The 20911-nt window shown below is 49.6% G+C and overlaps 1 protein-coding gene across 1 annotated transcript in view; it reads left to right on the top strand.

Moving 5' to 3' along the window:
• LOC139379256 (nephronectin-like) overlaps positions 1-19019 on the top strand; it is a gene marked incomplete at its 5' end in the record, with an annotated part of 21000 nt that extends 1981 nt beyond the window's left edge. The window contains 9 exons of the mRNA XM_071122055.1: positions 751-870; positions 7433-7552; positions 10864-10998; positions 11256-11339; positions 11757-12299; positions 17174-17260; positions 17710-17808; positions 18431-18696; positions 18909-19019. Of these exons, the coding sequence (XP_070978156.1) occupies positions 751-870; positions 7433-7552; positions 10864-10998; positions 11256-11339; positions 11757-12299; positions 17174-17260; positions 17710-17808; positions 18431-18696; positions 18909-19019 (1565 nt within the window). The remainder of the gene's footprint in view (positions 1-750; positions 871-7432; positions 7553-10863; positions 10999-11255; positions 11340-11756; positions 12300-17173; positions 17261-17709; positions 17809-18430; positions 18697-18908) is intronic.
• Positions 19020-20911: the final 1892 nt, after the last annotated feature.

Below are 20911 nucleotides of genomic sequence, written 5' to 3'. Positions count from 1 at the left end.
TCAACCGGTCAGGATGCTCTCGATGGTGCAGCTGTAGAACTTTTTGAGGATCTGAGGACCCATGCCAAATCTTTTCAGTCTCCTGAGGGGGAAAAGGTGTTGTTGTGCCCTCTTCACGACTGTCTTGGTGTGTTTGGACCATGGTAATTTGTTGGTGATGTGGACACCAAGGAACTTGGAACTCTCGACCCGCTCCACCAGCCCTGTCAATGAGAATGGGGGCGTGTTCGGCCCTCCTTTTCCTGTCGTCCACGATCAGCTCCTTTGTCTTGATCACTTTGAGTGAGAGGTTGCTGTCCTGGCACCACACTGCCAGGTCTCTGACCTCCTCCCTATAGGCTGTCTCATCATTGTCGTGATCAGGCCTACCACTGTTGTGTCATCAGCAAACTTAATGATGGAGTCATGCTTGGCCACACAGTCGTGGGTGAACAGGGAGTACCGGAGGGGACTAAGCACACACTCCTGAGGGGCCCCTGTGTTGAGGATCAGCGTGGCAGACATGTTGTTGCCTACCCTTACCACCTGGGGGCGGCCCGTCAGGAAGTCCAGGATCCAGTTGCACAGGGCGGGGTCGAGACCCAGGGTCTCAAGCTTGATGACGAGTTTGTCTCTCTCTCTCTCTCTCTCTCTCTCTCTCTCTCTCTCTCTCTCTCTGTCTCCCTCTCTCTCTCTCTTTCTTCGTCTCTGTCTCTCTCTCTCTCTCTCTCTCTCTCTCTCTCTCCCCCCTCCCTCTTTCTCTCCCTCCAGATCTGAATGAATGTGGGCTAAAGCCCAGACCATGTAAACATCGCTGTATGAACACACAGGGCAGCTACAAGTGTTACTGTCTGAATGGGTACATGCTGCAACCTGATGGAACCTGCAGGAGTGAGTCTCTCTAACACACACACACACACACACACACACACACACACACACACACACACACACACACACACACACACACACACACACACACACACACACACACACACACCCACACCCACACCCTAGGAAACTCTAACCCTAGGAAACTCTAACCCTAGAAAACTCTAACCCGGGTAAACTCTAACCCTAGGAAACTCTAATCCTAGGAAACTCTAACCCTAGGAAACTCTAGCCCAGTAAACTCTAACCCTAGGAAACTCTAACCTAGTAAACTCTAACCCTAGGAAACTGTAGACCAGTAAACTCTAAGCCAAGGAAACAATTTACCACCCCCTCCCTCCTTATTCCTCCACCCCCTCCCTCCTCCCTCTCTGCGGACGATTTTGTCAACAACTTTGAACAAAAGGTTGAGGACATCCGCTTCTCATTCACTCAGCCTATTGAGTCCACTGGTCTCACCCATCCTCATCAACTCATCCCTGACCACTGGTCTCACCCATCCTCATCAACTCACCCCTGACCACTGGTCTCACCCATCCTCATCAACTCATCCCTGACCACTGGTCTCACCCATCCTCATCAACTCATCCCTGACCACTGGTCTCACCCATCCTCATCAACTCATCCCTGACCACTGGTCTCACCCATCCTCATCAACTCATCCCTGACCACTGGTCTCACCCATCCTCATCAACTCATCCCTGACCACTGTATTTGTCCCATCCTCATCAACTCATCCCTGACCACTGTCTTTGTTCCATCCTCATCAACTCATCCCTGACCACTGTCTTTGTTCCATCCTCATCAACTCATCCCTGACCACTGTCTTTGTCCCATCCTCATCAACTCATCCCTGACCACTGTCTTTGTCCCATCCTCATCAACTCATCCCTGACCACGGTCTTTGTTCCATCCTCATCAACTCATCCCTGACCACTGTCTTTGTCCCATCCTCATCAATTCATCCCTGACCACTGTCTTTGTTCCATCCTCATCAACTCATCCCTGACCACTGTCTTTGTTCCATCCTCATCAACTCATCCCAACTCATCTCTGACCACTGTCTTTGTTCCATCCTCATCAACTCATCTCTGACCACTGTCTTTGTCCCATCCTCATCAACTCTTCCCTGACCACTGTCTTTGTCCCATCCTCATCAACTCATCTCTGACCACCGCATCCCCTCTGAGTTCAACATGGCCCGAGTCGCTCCCCTCCTCAAGAAACCAAAACTTGAGTCATCTGACGTCAAACTACAGACCTGTTTCCCGTCTTAATTTTCTTTCCAAAGCACTTGAGCGTGTTGTTTCTGATCAACAGTCTCATTATCTGTCTCAGAACCATCTTCTGGAACCTAACCAGTCAGGCTTCAAGACGGGTCACTCAACCCAGACTGCTCTTCTCTGTGTCTCAGAACCATCTTCTGGACCCTAACCAGTCGGGCTTCAAGACGGGTCACTCAACCCAGACTGCTCTCCTCTGTGTCACAGAGGCTCTCTGTACTGCCTAAGCGGACTCTCTCTCTGCTGTTCTCATCCTCCTCGATCTATCTGCTGCCTTTGACACTGTGAACCATCAGATCCTCCTCTCCACCCTCTCAGGGCTGGGCATTGTGAGCTCTGTCATATCCTCACATGGTCTCTCCTATCACTGCTATGCGGATGACACTCAATGACTTTTCGCCTTCCCCCCTTCTGATACAAAGGTGGCGACATACATCTCTGTGTGCCTGACAGATATCTCAGCTTGGATGTCGGCCCACCACCTCAAGCTCAACCTGGACAAGACAGAGCTGCTGTTCCTCCCAGGGACTGGAAGACCACTCTAGGACCTCTCCATCACGGTTGACAACTCCACGGTGTCCCCCTCCCAGAGTGCAAAGATCCTTGGCGTGACCCTGGACAACACCTTGTTCTCTGCAAACATCAAAGCAGTGACTTGCTCCTGCAGGTTCATGCATGAAGAGGAACGTCCGTAGAGTACGACCCTACCTCACACAGGAAGAGGAACATCCGTAGAGTAGGACCCTACCTCACACAGGAAGAGGAACATCCGTAGAGTACGACTCTACCTCACACAGAAAGAGGAACATCCGTAGAGTAGGACCCTACCTCACACAGGAAGAGGAACATCCGTAGAGTATGACCCTACCTCACACAGGAAGACAAAACATCCGTAGAGAACGACACTACCTCACACAGGAAGAGGAACATCCGTAGAGTTCTACCCTTCCTCACACAGGAAGAGGAACATCCGTAGAGAATGACCCTACCTCACACAGGAAGAGGAACATCCGTAGAGTACGACCCTACCTCACACAGGAAGAGGAACATCCGTAGAGTACGACCCTACCTCACACAGGAAGAGGAACATTCGTAGAGTTCTATCCTACCTCACACAGGAAGAGGAACATCCGTAGAGTACGACCCTACCTCACACAGGAAGAGGAACATCCGTAAAATACGACCCTACCTCATACAGGAAGAGGAACATCCGTAAGAGTTCTACCCTACCTCACACAGGAAGAGGAACATCCGTAGAGTACGACCCTACCTCACACAGGAAGAGGAACATCCGTAGAGTTCTAACCCATTTCACACAGGAAGAGGAACATCCGTAGAGAACGACCCTACCTCACACAGGAAGAGGAACATCCGTAGAGTACGACCCTACCTCACACAGGAAGAGGAACATCTGTAGAGTACGACCCTACCTCACACAGGAAGAGAAACATCCATAGAGTTCTAACCCATTTCACACAGGAAGAGGAACATCCGTAGAGAACGACCCTACCTCACACAGGAAGAGGAACATCCGTAGAGTACGACCCTACCTCACACAGGAAGAGGAACATCCGTAGAGTACGACCCTACCTCACACAGGAAGAGGAACATCCGTAAAGTACGACCCTACCTCACACAGGAAGAGGAACATCCGTAGAGAACGACCCTACCTCACACAGGAAGAGGAACATCTGTAGAGTACGACCCTACCTCACACAGGAAGAGGAACATCTATAGAGTTCTACCCTACCTCACACAGGAAGAGGAACATCCGTAGAGTACGACCCTACCTCACACAGGAAGAGGAACATCCGTAGAGTTCTATCCTACCTCACACAGGAAGAGGAACATCCGTAGAGTACGACCCTACCTCACACAGGAAGAGGAACATCCGTAAAATACGACCCTACCTCATACAGGAAGAGGAACATCCGTAGAGTACGACCCTACCTCACACAGGAAGAGGAACATCCGTAGAGTACGACCCTACCTCACACAGGAAGAGGAACATCCGTAAGAGTTCTACCCTACCTCACACAGGAAGAGGAACATCCGTAGAGTACGACCCTACCTCACACAGGAAGAGGAACATCCGTAGAGTTCTATCCTACCTCACACAGGAAGAGGAACATCCGTAGAGTACGACCCTACCTCACACAGGAAGAGGAACATCCGTAGAGTTCTATCCTACCTCACACAGGAAGAGGAACATCCGTAGAGTACGACCCTACCTCACACAGGAAGAGGAACATCCGTAAAATACGACCCTACCTCATACAGGAAGAGGAACATCCGTAAGAGTTCTACCCTACCTCACACAGGAAGAGGAACATCCGTAGAGTACGACCCTACCTCACACAGGAAGAGGAACATCCGTAGAGTTCTAACCCATTTCACACAGGAAGAGGAACATCCGTAGAGAACGACCCTACCTCACACAGGAAGAGGAACATCCGTAGAGTACGACCCTACCTCACACAGGAAGAGGAACATCCGTAGAGTACGACCCTACCTCACACAGGAAGAGAAACATCCATAGAGTTCTAACCCATTTCACACAGGAAGAGGAACATCCGTAGAGAACGACCCTACCTCACACAGGAAGAGGAACATCCGTAGAGTACGACCCTACCTCACACAGGAAGAGGAACATCCGTAGAGTACGACCCTACCTCACACAGGAAGAGGAACATCCGTAAAGTACGACCCTACCTCACACAGGAAGAGGAACATCCGTAGAGAACGACCCTACCTCACACAGGAAGAGGAACATCTGTAGAGTACGACCCTACCTCACACAGGAAGAGGAACATCTATAGAGTTCTACCCTACCTCACACAGGAAGAGGAACATCCGTAGAGTACGACCCTACCTCACACAGGAAGAGGAACATCCGTAGAGTTCTATCCTACCTCACACAGGAAGGGGAACATCCGTAGAGTACGACCCTACCTCACACAGGAAGAGGAACATCCGTAGAGTTCTAACCCATTTCACACAGGAAGAGGAACATCCGTAGAGAACGACCCTACCTCACACAGGAAGAGGAACATCCGTAGAGTACGACCCTACCTCACACAGGAAGAGGAACATCCGTAGAGTACGACCCTACCTCACACAGGAAGAGAAACATCCGTAGAGTTTTAACCCATTTTACACAGGAAGAGGAACATCCGTAGAGAACGACCCTACCTCACACAGTAAGAGGAACATCCGTAGAGTACGACCCTACCTCACACAGGAAGAGGAACATCCGTAGAGTACGACCCTACCTCACACAGGAAGAGGAACATCCGTAAAGTACGTCCCTACCTCACACAGGAAGAGGAACATCCGTAGAGAACGACCCTACCTCACACAGGAAGAGGAACATCTGTAGAGTACGACCCTACCTCACACAGGAAGAGGAACATCTATAGAGTTCTACCCTACCTCACACAGGAAGAGGAACATCCGTAGAGTTCGACTCTACCTCACACAGGAAGAGGAACATCCGTAGAGTTCTACCCTACCTCACACAGGAAGAGGAACATCCGTAGAGTTCTACCCTATCTCACACAGGAAGAGGAACATCCGTTGAGTTCTACCCTACCTCACACAAGAAGAGGAACATCCATAGAGTTCTACCCTACCTCACACAGGAAGAGGTACAGGTCCTAATCCAGGCACTTGTCCTCTCCCGTTTGGACTACTGCAGCTCGCTGTTTGCTGGGCTCCCCCCTTGTGCCGTCAAAACCCTGCATCTTATTCAGAACGCTGCAGTAAGCCTGGTGTTCAACCATCCCAAGTTCTCCCATGTCACCCTGCTCCTCCCATGTCACCCTGCTCCTCCCATGTCACCCTGCTCCTCCCATGTCACCCTGCTCCTCCCATGTCACCCTGCTCCTCCCATGTCACCCTGCTCATCCCTGACACCCTGCTCCTCCACAAACTCCTCTGGCTTCCAGTCGAAGCTCACAACCACTACAAGACCACAGTGCTTACCTAAGGAACAGCAAGAGGAACTGCCCCTCCCTACCTTCAGGCTATGGTCAAACCCTACACCAACCCATCCACTACAAGACCATGGTGCTTACCTACAGAACAGCAAGAGGAACTGTCCCTCCCTACCTTCAGGCTATGGTCAATCCCTACACACCAACCCATCCACTACAAGACCACGAAGCTTTCCTACAGAACAGCAAGAGGAACTGTCTCTCCCTACCTTCAGGCTATGGTCAAACCCTACACCCCAACCCATCCACCCCAAGACCACAGTGCTTACCTACAGAACAGCAAGAGGAACTATCCCTCCCTACCTTCAGGCTATGGTCAATCCCTACACCCCAACCCATCCACCCCAAGACCACAGTGCTTACCTACGGAACAGCAAGAGGAACTGTCTCTCCCTACCTTCAGGCTATGGTCAATCCCTACACCCCAACCCATCCACCCCAAGACCACAGTGCTTACCTACGGAACAGCAAGAGGAACTGTCTCTCCCTACCTTCAGGCTATGGTCAAACCCTACACCCCAACCCATCCACTACAAGACCACGAAGCTTTCCTACAGAACAGCAAGAGGAACTGTCTCTCCCTACCTTCAGGCTATGGTCAAACCCTACACCCCAACCCATCCACCCCAAGACCACAGTGCTTACCCACAGAACAGCAAGAGGAACTGTCCCTCCCTACCTTCAGGCTATGGTCAAACCCTACACCCCAACCCATCCACCCCAAGACCACAGTGCTTACCTACAGAACAGCAAGAGGAACTGTCCCTCCCTACCTTCAGGCTATGGTCAAACCCTACACCCCAACCCATCCACCCCAAGACCACAGTGCTTACCTACAGAACAGCAAGAGGAACTGTCTCTCCCTACCTTCAGGCTATGGTCAATCCCTACACCCCAACCCATCCACCCCAAGACCACAGTGCTTACCTACGGAACAGCAAGAGGAACTGTCTCTCCCTACCTTCAGGCTATGGTCAATCCCTACACCCCAACCCATCCACTACAAGACCACAGTGCTTACCTACGGAACAGCAAGAGGAACTGTCTCTCCCTACCTTCAGGCTATGGTCAATCCCTACACCCCGACCCGAGCACTCCGTTCTTCCACCTCTGATCTCTTGGCCCTCCCTCTCCTATGGGAGAGCAGCTCCCGCTGAGCCCAGTCCGAGCTCTTCTCTGTCCGGTCACCTCAACGGTTGAACCATTGTTCTTTAGTGATGTTATGAGTGTTTCTGTACCCTGGGATAACGGTTTCCCTGTATTTCCTGTCTACTTCCTGTTTAGATGCCCGTACCTGTGTCAGGGCCAACTGTCAGTACGGCTGTGAGGTTACCAAAGGGGTGGTGAGGTGCCAGTGTCCGTCTCCAGGGTTACGGCTGGGGCCAGACAGACGCACCTGTGTGGGTGAGTATTATGGTCTGGTCTGATTACACACAATAGCACTATAATTTTGCTGTTGTTCTCCCAATTGGCTACAAATTCCAGTCTGCAATCCTATTGGATGACAGCACCAACAGTGGAGTGAATTACAGTCATCTTCACCAGCTCTGACAAATTACTCACTGTCTCTCTCTGGCGCCCTATTCACTATATAGTGCACTAATGCATAGGGCAAACCGAATAAAGCCCACAGGATTAGGAGTACCGTATAGAGCCCACGGGGTTAGGAGTACCGTATAGAGCCCACGGGGTTAGGAGTACCGTATAGAGCCCACAGGGTTAGGAGTACTGTATAGAGCCCACAGGATTAGGAGTACCGTATAGAGCCCACGGGGTTAGGAGTACCATATAGAGCCCACGGGGTTAGGAGTACCGTATAGAGCCCACGGGGTTAGGAGTACCGTATAGAGCCCACAGGGTTAGTAGTACCGTATAGAGCCCACAGGGTTAGGAGTACCGTATAGAGCCCACGGGGTTAGGAGTACCGTATAGAGCCCACGGGGTTAGGAGTACCGTATAGAGCCCACGGGGTTAGGAGTACCGTATAGAGCCCACGGGGTTAGGAGTACCGTATAGAGCCCACAGGGATAGGAGTACCGTATAGAGCCCACAGGGTAAGGAGTACCGTATAGAGCCCACAGGGTTAGGAGTACTGTATAGAACCCACAGGGTTAGGAGTACCGTATAGAGCCCACAGGGTTAGGAGTACCGTATAGAGCCCACGGGGTTAGGAGTACCGTATAGAGCCCACAGGGTTAGGAGTACCGTATAGAGCCCACAGGGTTAGGAGTACTGTATAGAGCCCACAGGGTTAGGAGTACCGTATAGAGCCCACGGGGTTAGGAGTACCGTATAGAGCCCACAGGGTAAGGAGTACCGTATAGAGCCCACAGGGTTAGGAGTACCGTATAGAGCCCACAGGGTTAGGAGTACTGTATAGAGCCCACAGGGTTAGGAGTACTGTATAGAGCCCACAGGGTTAGGAGTACCGTATAGAGCCCACGGGGTTAGGAGTACCGTATAGAGCCCACAGGATTAGGAGTACCGTATAGAGCCCACGGAGTTAGGAGTACCGTATAGAGCCCACAGGATTAGGAGTACCGTATAGAGCCCACGGGGCTAGGAGTACCGTATAGAGCCCACAGGGTTAGGAGTACCATATAGAGCCCACAGGGTTAGGAGTACCGTATAGAGCCCACAGGTTAGGAGTACCGTATAGAGCCCACAGGATTAGGAGTACCGTATAGAGCCCACGGGGTTAGGAGTACCGTATAGAGCCCACAGGATTAGGAGTACCGTATAGAGCCCACAGGGTTAGGAGTACCGTATAGAGCCCACAGGATTAGGAGTACCGTATAGAGCCCACAGGGTTAGGAGTACCATATAGAGCCCACAGGGATAGGAGTACCGTATAGAGCCCACAGGGTTATGAGTACTGTATAGAGCCCACAGGGTTAGGAGTACCGTATAGAGCCCACATGGTTAGGAGTACCGTATAGAGCCCACAGGGTTAGGAGTACCGTATAGAGCCCACAGGGATAGGAGTACCGTATAGAGCCCACGGGATTAGGAGTACCGTATAGAGCCCACGGGGTTAGGAGTACCGTATAGAGCCCACGGGGTTAGGAGTACCGTATAGAGCCCACAGGATTAGGAGTACCGTACAGAGCCCACGGGGTTAGGAGTACCGTAAAGAGCCCACAGGGTTAGGAGTACCGTATAGAGGCCACAGTGTTAGGAGTACCGTATAGAGCCCACAGGATTAGGAGTACCGTATAGAGCCCACAGGGTTAGGAGTACCGTATAGAGCCCACAGGATTAGTAGTACCGTATAGAGCCCACAGGGTTAGGAGTACCGTATAGAGCCCACGGGTTAGGAGTACCGTATAGAGCCCACAGGGTTAGGAGTACCGTATAGAGCCCACAGGGTTAGGAGTACCGTATAGAGCCCACAGGGTTAGGAGTACCGTATAGAGCCCACAGGGTTAGGAGTACCATATAGAGCCCACACGGTTAGGAGTACCGTATAGAGCCCACAGGGTTAGGAGTACCGTATAGAACCCACAGGGTTAGGAGTACCGTATAGAGGCCACAGTGTTAGGAGTACCGTATAGAGCCCACAGGGTTAGGAGTACCATATAGAGCCCACAGGGATAGGAGTACCGTATAGAGCCCACAGGGTTAGGAGTACTGTATAGAGCCCACAGGGTTAGGAGTACCGTATAGAGCCCACATGGTTAGGAGTACCGTATAGAGCCCACAGGGATAGGAGTACCGGTCTGTTCTGGAGCTTGTCTGTTCTGGAGCGCCGGTCTGTTCTGGAGCGCCGGTCTGTTCTGGACCTTGTCTGTTCTGGAGCTTGTCTGTTCTGGACCTTGTCTGTTCTGGAGCGCCGGTCTGTTCTGGAGTGCCGGTCTGTTCTGGAGTGCCGGTCTGTTCTGGAGCGCCGGTCTGTTCTGGAGTGCCGGTCTGTTCTGGAGCGCCGGTCTGTTCTGGAGCGCCGGTCTGTTCTGGAGCGCCGGTCTGTTCTGGAGCGCCGGTCTGTTCTGGAGCGTCGGTCTGTTCTGGAGCGCCGGTCTGTTCTGGAGCGTCGGTCTGTTCTGGAGCACCGGTCTGTTCTGGACCTTGTCTGTTCTGGAGCGTCGGTCTGTTCTGGAGCGCCGGTCTGTTCTGGAGCGTCGGTCTGTTCTGGAGCGCCGGTCTGTTCTGGAGCGTCGTTCTGTTCTGGAGCGCCGGTCTGTTCTGGAGCGCCGGTCTGTTCTGGAGCGTCGGTCTGTTCTGGAGCGCCGGTCTGTTCTGGAGCGTCGGTCTGTTCTGGAGCACCGGTCTGTTCTGGACCTTGTCTGTTCTGGAGCGCCGGTCTGTTCTGGAGCGCCGGTCTGTGTCGTGAAAGACCTTAGCAGCACGATGAGAGAGAGATAAAGAATGTGTGTGTGTGTGTGTGTGTGTGTGTGTGTGTGTGTGTGTGTGTGTGTGTGTGTGTGTGTGCGTGTGTGTGTGAGAGTGCGTGCGTGCGTGCGTGCGTGCGTGTGTGTGTGAGAGTGTGAGAGTGTGTGTGTGTGTGTGTGTGTGAGAGTGTGAGAGTACGTGTGTGTGTGAGTGTGTAGTGAATGTTTGCACATGTGTGTAATATGGTGCTATATGACATTTTTACACATAGTCATTACTCTTCACAGTCATTACTCTTCACAGTCATTACTCTTCACAGTCATTACACTTCACAGTCATTACTCTTCACAGTCATTACTCTTCTATGTCTTCCTCTTCTGTCTTAGATGTTGACGAGTGTGTGGCGGGTCGAGGGGTGTGTCCTCGGAACAGGAAGTGTCAGAACACCTTCGGCAGCTATGTGTGTAAATGTTACCATGGTTACAAACTCACCTACATCAACGGCAGATACCACTGTATAGGTAAGATACACACACACACACGCACGCACGCACGCACACACACACACACACACACACACACACACACACACACACACACACACACACACACACACACACACACACACACACACACACACACACCCAACAACTTGAACCGTGCACACATCGACAGTGTGTGTGTGTGTGTGTGTATGTGTGTGTGTGTGTGTGTGTGTGTGCGTGTGTGTGTGTGTGTGTGTGTGTGTGTGTGTGTGTGTGTGTGTGTGTGGTTTCAGATAAGGATTCTCGTTCCTTCTGCTCCCTCAAACCTGACTCTCCCAAGTGCCTCTGTAGAGATGGGAAGGGAACGGACTGCTATCGTAAGAAAAGTTATCTTTCTTTGGTTTTCACTGTTTTGTGTCAATGGAATGTTCTTCTACAATAATCAAATGAGAGTTGAGTCTATAGAGAGAGTTGGTGACTGTCTCTGTGAATCCTATGAGAGTTGAGTCCATAGAGAGAGTTAGTAACTGTCTCTGTGAATCCTATGAGAGTTCAGTCTATAGAGAGAGTTAGTGACTGTCTCTGTGAATCCTACGAGAGTTGAGTCTAAAGAGAGAGTTAGTGACTGTCTCTGTGAATCCTATGAGAGTTGAGTCTAAAGAGAGAGTTAGTAACTGTCTCTGTGAATCCTCCGAGATTTGAGTCTAAAGAGAGAGTTCGTAACTGTCTCTGTGAATCCTACGAGAGTTGAGTCTAAAGACAGAGTTAGTAACTGTCTCTATGTTTCTCTCCAGCTGTTGCCAAGGTCACCATTGTTCCTCCTCAACCTAAAACCACACCCAGATCTACAACGAGACCGACACCTAAACATACAACCAGACAGACAGCCAGACAGACAACTACAGTCAGACCTACTACTTCTGCTACGATAGTGACTACAAACGCAGCAACCACTGCCATGGCAATAACTACCAGGGGACCTACCACCACGACAACCATCGTTACGACTACCACCGTCCCAACAACCGTTCCCTCGACAACAACCTCTACTCAGCCATTCACAACCACTACAACCCCTATTCCAACTACCCCCTCCCCTACCACCCCCAGCCCTCCTCCCTCTACCCCCTCTACCCCCTCACCTACCACCCCCAGCCCTCCTCCCTCTACCCCCTCCCCTACCACCCCCAGCCCTCCTCCCTCTACCTCCTCCCCTACCACCCCCAGCCCTCCTCCCTCTACCCCCTCCACCACCACCCCCAGCCCTCCTCCCACCACTCCCCTGGACAACCACATTCAGAAGGTTGTTACCCAGAGACAAAGAGGAGATGTTCACAGTAAGAACACACACCGTCACCATGGAGACGTTTCTATGCTGAATATAGAGCAGTCCCTTCAGGATTCTGAGATTCTGCGATCGCAAAATGTTTTGCAAAATCAACAATTTCACGCATATTATGCGAGGGCATGGAAATGTAACCAATCACCGCAGTACAAAAAAAGAGGGTTTCCATCTTCAACCAATCATCTTCAACCAATCATCTTCAACCAATCATCTTCAACCAATCACTGCACATTTACCGCATAATATGATTCAATCAAGCAACTCACTTTCTTCCTCGTCGGTGCGTTTTCGTGACAAATCATTTGCATATTTCCTTGCAAAATGTCATAATTACCGCAGTAAAAGGAAGCATTTCTGCCCCCAATTATCCAAAAACAATCCCTGTGGAATTCTGGAGGGACGAATAGAGAGGAAATAGGCAGATGAAGTAATACTCATCAATACTCATTAATACCCAATAATACTCGGTAATACTCAGTAATACTCTGTAATACTCATTAATACCCAGTAATGCCCAGTCATACTCATTAACACCCAGCAGTACCCAGTAATGCCCATTGATACTCAGTAATACTCGGTAATACTCGATAGTACCCATTAATACTCGACAATACTCAGTAATAATCATCAATACTCAGTGATACTTGTTAATACCCATTAATACTCGGTAATACCCAGCAATACTCATTAATGTCCAGTAATACCCGGTAATACTCGTTAGCACCCAGCAGTACTCAGCAATACCCATTGATACTCAGTAATACTCGGTAATACTCGGTAGTACCCATTAACTTCCGGCGCCGACAGAGATGGCCGCCTTGCTTCGCGTTCCTAGGAAACTATGCAGTGTTTTGTTTTTTTACGTGTTATTTCTTACATTAGTACCCCAGGTCATCTTAGGTTTCATTACATACAGTCGAGAAGAACTACTGAATATAAGATCAGCGTCAACTCACCATCAGTACGACCAAGAATATGTTTTTCGCGACGCGGATCCTGTGTTCTACCTTTCACCCAGGACAACGGAGTGGATCCCATGCAGCGACCCAAAAAAACGACTCCGAAAAAGAGGGAAACGAGGCGGTCTTCTGGTCAGACTCCGGAGACGGGCACATCGTGCACCACTCCCTAGCATCCTTCTCGCCAATGTCCAGTCTCTTGACAACAAGGTTGATGAAATCCGAGCAAGGGTAGCATTCCAGAGGGACATCAGAGACTGTAACGTTCTTTGCTTCACGGAAACATGGCTCACTGGAGAGACGCTATCGGGGGCGGTGCAGCCAGCGGGTTTCTCCACGCATCGCGCCGACAGAAACAAACTTTCTGGTATCTTTCTGGTAAGAAGAGGGGCGGGGGCGTATGCCTTGTGACTAACGAGACATGGTGTGATGAAAGAAACATACAGGAACTCAAATCCTTCTGTTCACCTGATTTAGAATTCCTCACAATCAAATGTAGACCGCATTATCTACCAAGAGAATTCTCTTCGATTATAATCACAGCCGTATATATCCCCCCCCAAGCAGACACTTCGATGGCTCTGAACAAACTTTATTTGACTATTTGCAAACTGGAATCCATTTATCCGGAGGCTGCATTCATTGTTGCTGGGGATTTTAACAAGGATAATCTGAAAACAAGACTCACCAAATTTTATCAGCATATCGATTGCGCAACCAGGGGTGGAAAAACCTTGGATCATTGTTACTCTAACTTCCGCGACGCATATAAGGCCCTGCCCCGCCCTCCTTTCGGAAAAGCTGACCATGACTCCATTTTGTTGATCCCTGCCTACAGACAGAAACTAAAACAAGAGGCTCCCACGCTGAGGTCTGTCCAACGCTGGTCCGACCAAGCTGACTCCACACTCCAAGACTGCTTCCATCACGTGGACTGGGACATGTTTCGTATTGCGTCAGATAACAATATTGACGAATACGCTGATTCGGTGTGCGAGTTCATTAGAACGTGCGTTGAAGATGTCGTTCCCATAGCAACGATTAAAACATTCCCTAACCAGAAACCGTGGATTGATGGCAGCATTCGCGTGAAACTGAAAGCGCGAACCACTGCTTTTAATCAGGGCAAGGTGACTGGTAACATGACCGAATACAAACAGTGCAGCTATTCCCTCCGCAAGGCTATCAAACAAGCTAAGCGTCAGTACAGAGACAAAGTAGAATCTCAATTCAACGGCTCAGACACAAGAGGCATGTGGCAGGGTCTACAGTCAATCACGGACTACAGGAAGAAATCCAGCCCAGTCACGGGCCAGGATGTCTTGCTCCCAGGCAGACTAAATAACTTTTTTGCCCGCTTTGAGGACAATACAGTGCCACTGACACGGCCTGCAACGAAAACATGCGGTCTCTCCTTCACTGCAGCCGAGGTGAGTAAGACATTTAAACGTGTTAACCCTCGCAAGGCTGCAGGCCCAGGCGGCATCCCCAGCCGCGCCCTCAGAGCATGCGCAGACCAGCTGGCCGGTGTGTTTACGGACATATTCAATCAATCCCTATACCAGTCTGCTGTTCCCACATGCTTCAAGAGGGCCACCATTGTTCCTGTTCCCAAGAAAGCTAAGGTAACTGAGCTAAACGACTACCGCCCCGTAGCACTCACATCCGTCATCATGAAGTGCTTTGAGAGACTAGTCAAGGACCATATCACCTCCACCTCCACCCTACCTGACACCCTAGACCCACTCCAATTTGCTTACCGCCCAAATAGGTCCACAGACGATGCAATCTCAACCACACTGCACACTGCCCTAACCCATCTGGACAAGTGGAATACCTATGTGAGAATGCTGTTCATCGACTACAGCTCGGCATTCAACACCATAGTACCCTCCAAGCTCGTCATCAAGCTCGAGACCCTGGGTCTCGACCCCGCCCTGTGCAACTGGGTACTGGACTTCCTGACGGGCCGCCCCCAGGTGGTGAGGGTAGGCAACAACATCTCCACCCCGCTGATCCTCAACACTGGGGCCCCACAAGGGTGCGTTCTGAGCCCTCTCCTGTACTCCCTGTTCACCCACGACTGCGTGACCACGCACGCCTCCAACTCAATCATCAAGTTTGCGGACGACACAACAGTGGTAGGCTTGATTACCAACAACGACGAGACGGCCTACAGGGAGGAGGTGAGGGCCCTCGGAGTGTGGTGTCAGGAAAATAACCTCACACTCAACGTCAACAAAACTAAGGAGATGATTGTGGACTTCAGGAAACAGCAGAGGGAACACCCCCCTATCCACATCGATGGAACAGTAGTGGAGAGGGTAGCAAGTTTTAAGTTCCTCGGCATACACATCACAGACAAACTGAATTGGTCCACTCACACAGACAGCATTGTGAAGAAGGCGCAGCAGCGCCTCTTCAACCTCAGGAGGCTGAAGAAATTCGGTTTGTCACCAAAAGCACTCACAAACTTCTACAGATGCACAATAGAGAGCATCCTGGCAGGCTGTATCACCGCCTGGTACGGCAACTGCTCCGCCCACAACCGTAAGGCTCTCCAGAGGGTAGTGAGGTCTGCACAACGCATCACCGGGGGCAAACTACCTGCCCTCCAGGACACCTACACCACCCGATGTTACAGGAAGGCCATAAAGATCATCAAGGACATCAACCACCCGAGCCACTGCCTGTTCACCCCGCTATCATCCAGAAGGCGAGGTCAGTACAGGTGCATCAAAGCTGGGACCGAGAGACTGAAAAACAGCTTCTATCTCAAGGCCATCAGACTGTTAAACAGCCACCACTAACATTGAGTGGCTGCTGCCAACACACTGACACTGACACTGACTCAACTCCAGCCACTTTAATAATGGGAATTGATGGGAAATGATGTAAATATATCACTAGCCACTTTAAACAATGCTACCTTATATAAATGTTACTTACCCTACATTATTCATCTCATATGCATACGTATATACTGTACTCTATATCATCGACTGCATCCTTATGTAATACATGTATCACTAGCCACTTTAACTATGCCACTTTGTTTACATACTCACCTCATGTATATACTGTACTCGATACCATCTACTGTATCCTGCCTATGCTGCTCTGTACCATCACTCATTCATATATCCTTATGTACATATTCTTTATCCCCTTACACTGTGTATAAGACAGTAGTTTTGGAATTGTTAGTTAGATTACTTGTTGGTTATTACTGCATTGTCGGAACTAGAAGCACAAGCATTTCGCTACACTCGCATTAACATCTGCTAACCATGTGTATGTGACAAATAAAATGTGATTTGATTTGATTTGATTTAATAATCGGCAATACTCATTAATACCCGGCGGTGCTCTGTAATACTCATTAATACTCAGTTATGCTTGGTAATAAGCGGTGATACTCAGTAATACTCATTAATGCTCGGTGATACTCAGTAATACTCATTAATTCTCGGTGGTACTAAGTAATACTCACTAATACTCAGTGATACTCAGTAATACCCATTAATGCTCGGTGATACTAAGTAATACTCACTAATACTCAGTGATACTCAGCAATACTCATTAATGCTCGATGGTACTAAGTAATACCCACTAATACTCAGTGATACTCTGTAATACTCATTAATGCTCGGTGGTACTAAGTAATACTCACTAATACTCAGTGATACTCAGTAATACTCCTTAATGCTCGGTGGTACTAAGTAATACTCACTAATACTCAGTGGTACTCAGTAATACTCATTAATTCTCGGTGGTACTAAGTAATACTCACTAATACTCAGTGATGCTCAGTAATACTCATTAATTCTCGGTGGTACTAAGTAATACTCATTAATACTCGGTGATACTATGACCAACAGTATAACGAACTGTTCTGTTGTTCCAGTCCCCCGTCTTCCAGGAAGTGGAAACAGAGGGTTTGACTACGACATTGAGCTGGGAAACACTACAGAGGACAACAGAGATGATCCAGGTACATCACACACACACACGCACACGCACACACACACACACACACGCATGCACCGCACAGACACCACACACACACACACGCACGCACGCACACGCACACACACGCATGCACCGCACACACACACACACACACCACACACACACACACACACACACACACACACACACACACACACACGCACAGACACCACACACACACGCGCACAGACACCACACACACACACACGCACACAGACACACACACACACACACACACACACACACACACACACACACACACACACACACACACACACACACACACACACACACACACACACACACACACACACACACACTCCTTGAGGTTGAAGGATGGACTGGGAAAGACATGATTCATAGTGTGTGTGTGTGTGTGTGTGTGTGTGTGTGCGTGCGCGTGCGTGTGCGTGTGTGTGTGTGTGTGTGTAGGGGCCGGTGCTCTGAGCTGTTCATTTGACCACGGTCTGTGTGGCTGGATGGGAAACCGAGATGGAGACCTGCACTGGGAGACAGCCAGCAGCCCTACCGGTAACAACAACATTATTTATTTTGCCCTTCAATACATTATTGTCAGTTATAGCAACCTTCTTACCCCCGCACTACATTCTCTCTCTCTCTCTCTCTCCTTTTCTCTCTCTTCTTTTCCCTCTCATTCCTTCTCTCTCTCTCCTTCACTCCTTCTCCCTCTCTCCTTTTCCCTCTCATTCCTTCTCTCTCTCTCCTTCACTCCTTCTCCCTCTCTCCTTTTCTCTCTCATTCCTTCCCTCCTCTTTCTCTCCTTTTCTCTCTCTTCTTTTCCCTCTCATTCCTTCTCTCTCTCTCCTTCACTCCTCCCTCTCTCCTTTTCTCTCTCATTCCTTCCCTCCTCTTTCTCTCCTTCTCTCTCTCTCCTTTTCCCTCTCATTCCTTCTCTCTCTCTCCTTCACTCCTTCTCCCTCTCTCCTTTTCTCTCTCATTCCTTCCCTCCTCTTTCTCTCCTTCTCTCTCTCTCCTTTTCCCTCTCATTCCTTCTCTCTCTCTCCTTCACTCCTTCTCCCTCTCTCCTTTTCTCTCTCATTCCCTCTCTCTCTCTCTCTCTCTGATTCCTTCTCTCTGTCTCCTTCTCTCCTCTCTCCCTCTCTCCTTCTCTCCTTCTCTCCTCTCTCTCCAGGTGGGCGGTACATGTCTGTTCCAGAGGTAGGGGTGGGGAAAAGGAGCATTCAAGGCGCACGATTGGTCGTCCCCTTAGCCCCGCCCTGGAGCGAGGGTCACTTGTGTTTCTCCTTCCGTCATTGGCTGTCAGGTCACCATGTGGGTGTGCTTCAGCTGTTCGTCAGGAGGAAGGGTTTGAGATATAGCCCCGCCCTCTGGAGCCGGACGGGGGGAGAAGGGTGGAGACATACACAGATCACACTGTGGAGAGCAGGCCTGGAGAGTGTGAGTAGCACACGCTGCACACAAGCACACACATGCACAAACACACACACACAAATACTCTAACACTGTGTTGTGATAGGTCCTTCTGAAAGGAGAGAGGAGGCGTGGCCACAAAGGACAGATGGGATTGGACAACGTTAGCCTGAGGAGAGGGGCCTGCGGAGAAGAGAGACTCTAACACTCACACAGACTCTGGCACTGTGTTGTGATAGGTCCTTCTGAAAGGAGAGAGGAGGCGTGGCCACAAAGGAGAGATGGGATTGGATGACGTTAGCCTGAGGAGAGGAGAGACATTTTGTAACGTCAAGACTCTGGCACTATAGTCGACTTTACGTAATACAGTACAACATTTTGTAACGTCAAGGCCAGAGGAACTCTTAGATCAAATATATTGATAACTGATCAAATATAATGATTTTGTCCACTAGGTAATTATTGATAATGCATGATAATGATTTGGCTGTATCAGCTGACTTTATTAGTAAAGACAAAGAGGTTGGATATCTTGATGTATTATTCTATTAACAAATACAGTCTGGGTCTGAGGTACAGTATGTTACTACCACAGAGCCCCTTCTGAGGTATGTTACTACCACAGAGCACCTTCTGAGGTATGTTACTACCACAGAGCCCAGTCTGAGGTATGTTACTACCACAGAGACCCTTCTGAGGTATGTTAGTACCACAGAGCCCATTCTGAGGTATGTTACTACCACAGAGCCCATTCTGAGGTACGTTACTACCACAGAGCCCATTCTGAGGTATGTTAGTACCACAGAGCCCATTCTGAGGTATGTTAGTACCACAGAGCCCAGTCTGAGGTATGTTACTAACACAGAGCCCATTCTGAGGTACGTTACTACCACAGAGCCCATTCTGAGGTATGTTAGTACCACAGAGCCCATTCTGAGGTATGTTAGTACCACAGAGCCCAGTCTGAGGTATGTTACTACCACAGAGCCCATTCTGAGGTACGTTACTACCACAGAGCCCATTCTGAGGTATGTTAGTACCACAGAGCCCATTCTGAGGTATGTTACTACCACAGAGCCCATTCTGAGGTATGTTACTACCACAGTGTGTGTGTGTGTGTGTGTGTGTGTGTGTGTGTGTGTGTGTGTGTGTGTGTGTGTGTGTGTGTGTGTGTGTGTGTGTGTGTGTGTGTGTGTGTACAATGTTAAAGTGGAACTGAGAGTGTTTTAACAACTTTGCAGATATGAAACATTGATTTCAGGCCCTACTACCTGTTAACACACAGTCCAGTTCATAGTGAATGATGCCAGGCCCTACTGCCTGTAAACACACAGTCCAGTTCATAGTGAATGATGGCAGACCCTACTTCCTGTAAACACACAGTCCTGTTCAAAGTGAATGATGGCAGGCCCTACTGCCTGTAAACACACAGTCCAGTTCATAGTGAATGATGACAGGCCCTACTGCCTGTAAACACACAGTCCAGTTCATAGTGAATGATGACAGGCCCTACTGCCTGTCAACACACAGTCCAGTTCATAGTGAATGATGACAGGCCCTACTGCCTGTAAACACACAGTCCAGTTCATAGTGAATGATGACAGGCCCTACTGCCTGTAAACACAGTCAGTTCATAGTGAATGATGGCAGGCCCTACTGCCTGTAAACACACAGTCCAGTTCAAAGTGAATGATGACAGGCCCTACTGCCTGTAAACACACAGTCCAGTTCAAAGTGCCTGTAAACACACAGTCAAGTTCATACTGCCTGTAAACACACAGTCCAGTCCAGTTCATAGTGAATGATGACAGACCCTACTGTCTGTAAACACACAGTCCAGTTCATAGTGAATGATGACAGGCCCTACTGCCTGTAAACACACAGTCCAGTTCATAGTGAATGATGACAGACCCTACTGCCTGTTAACACACAGTCCAGTTCAAAGTGAATGATGACAGGCCCTACTGCCTGTAAACACACAGTCCAGTTCATAGTGAATGATGACAGGCCCTACTGCCTGTAAACACACAGTCCAGTTCAAAGTGAATGATGACAGGCCCTACTGCCTGTAAACACACAGTCCAGTTCAAAGTGAATGATGACAGGCCCTACTGCCTGTAAACACACAGTCCAGTTCAAAGTGAATGATGACAGGCCCTACTGCCTGTAAACACACAGTCCAGTTCATAGTGAATGATGACAGGCCCTACTACCTGTTAACACACAGTCCAGTTCATAGTGA

The sequence above is a fragment of the Oncorhynchus clarkii genome, chromosome 21 (assembly GCF_045791955.1).
Source record: "Oncorhynchus clarkii lewisi isolate Uvic-CL-2024 chromosome 21, UVic_Ocla_1.0, whole genome shotgun sequence".
Taxonomy (NCBI): Eukaryota; Metazoa; Chordata; class Actinopteri; order Salmoniformes; family Salmonidae; genus Oncorhynchus; species Oncorhynchus clarkii.
The sequence above is the reverse complement of the archived record's forward strand: the minus strand, read 5'-3'. Positions and strand labels throughout refer to the sequence as shown.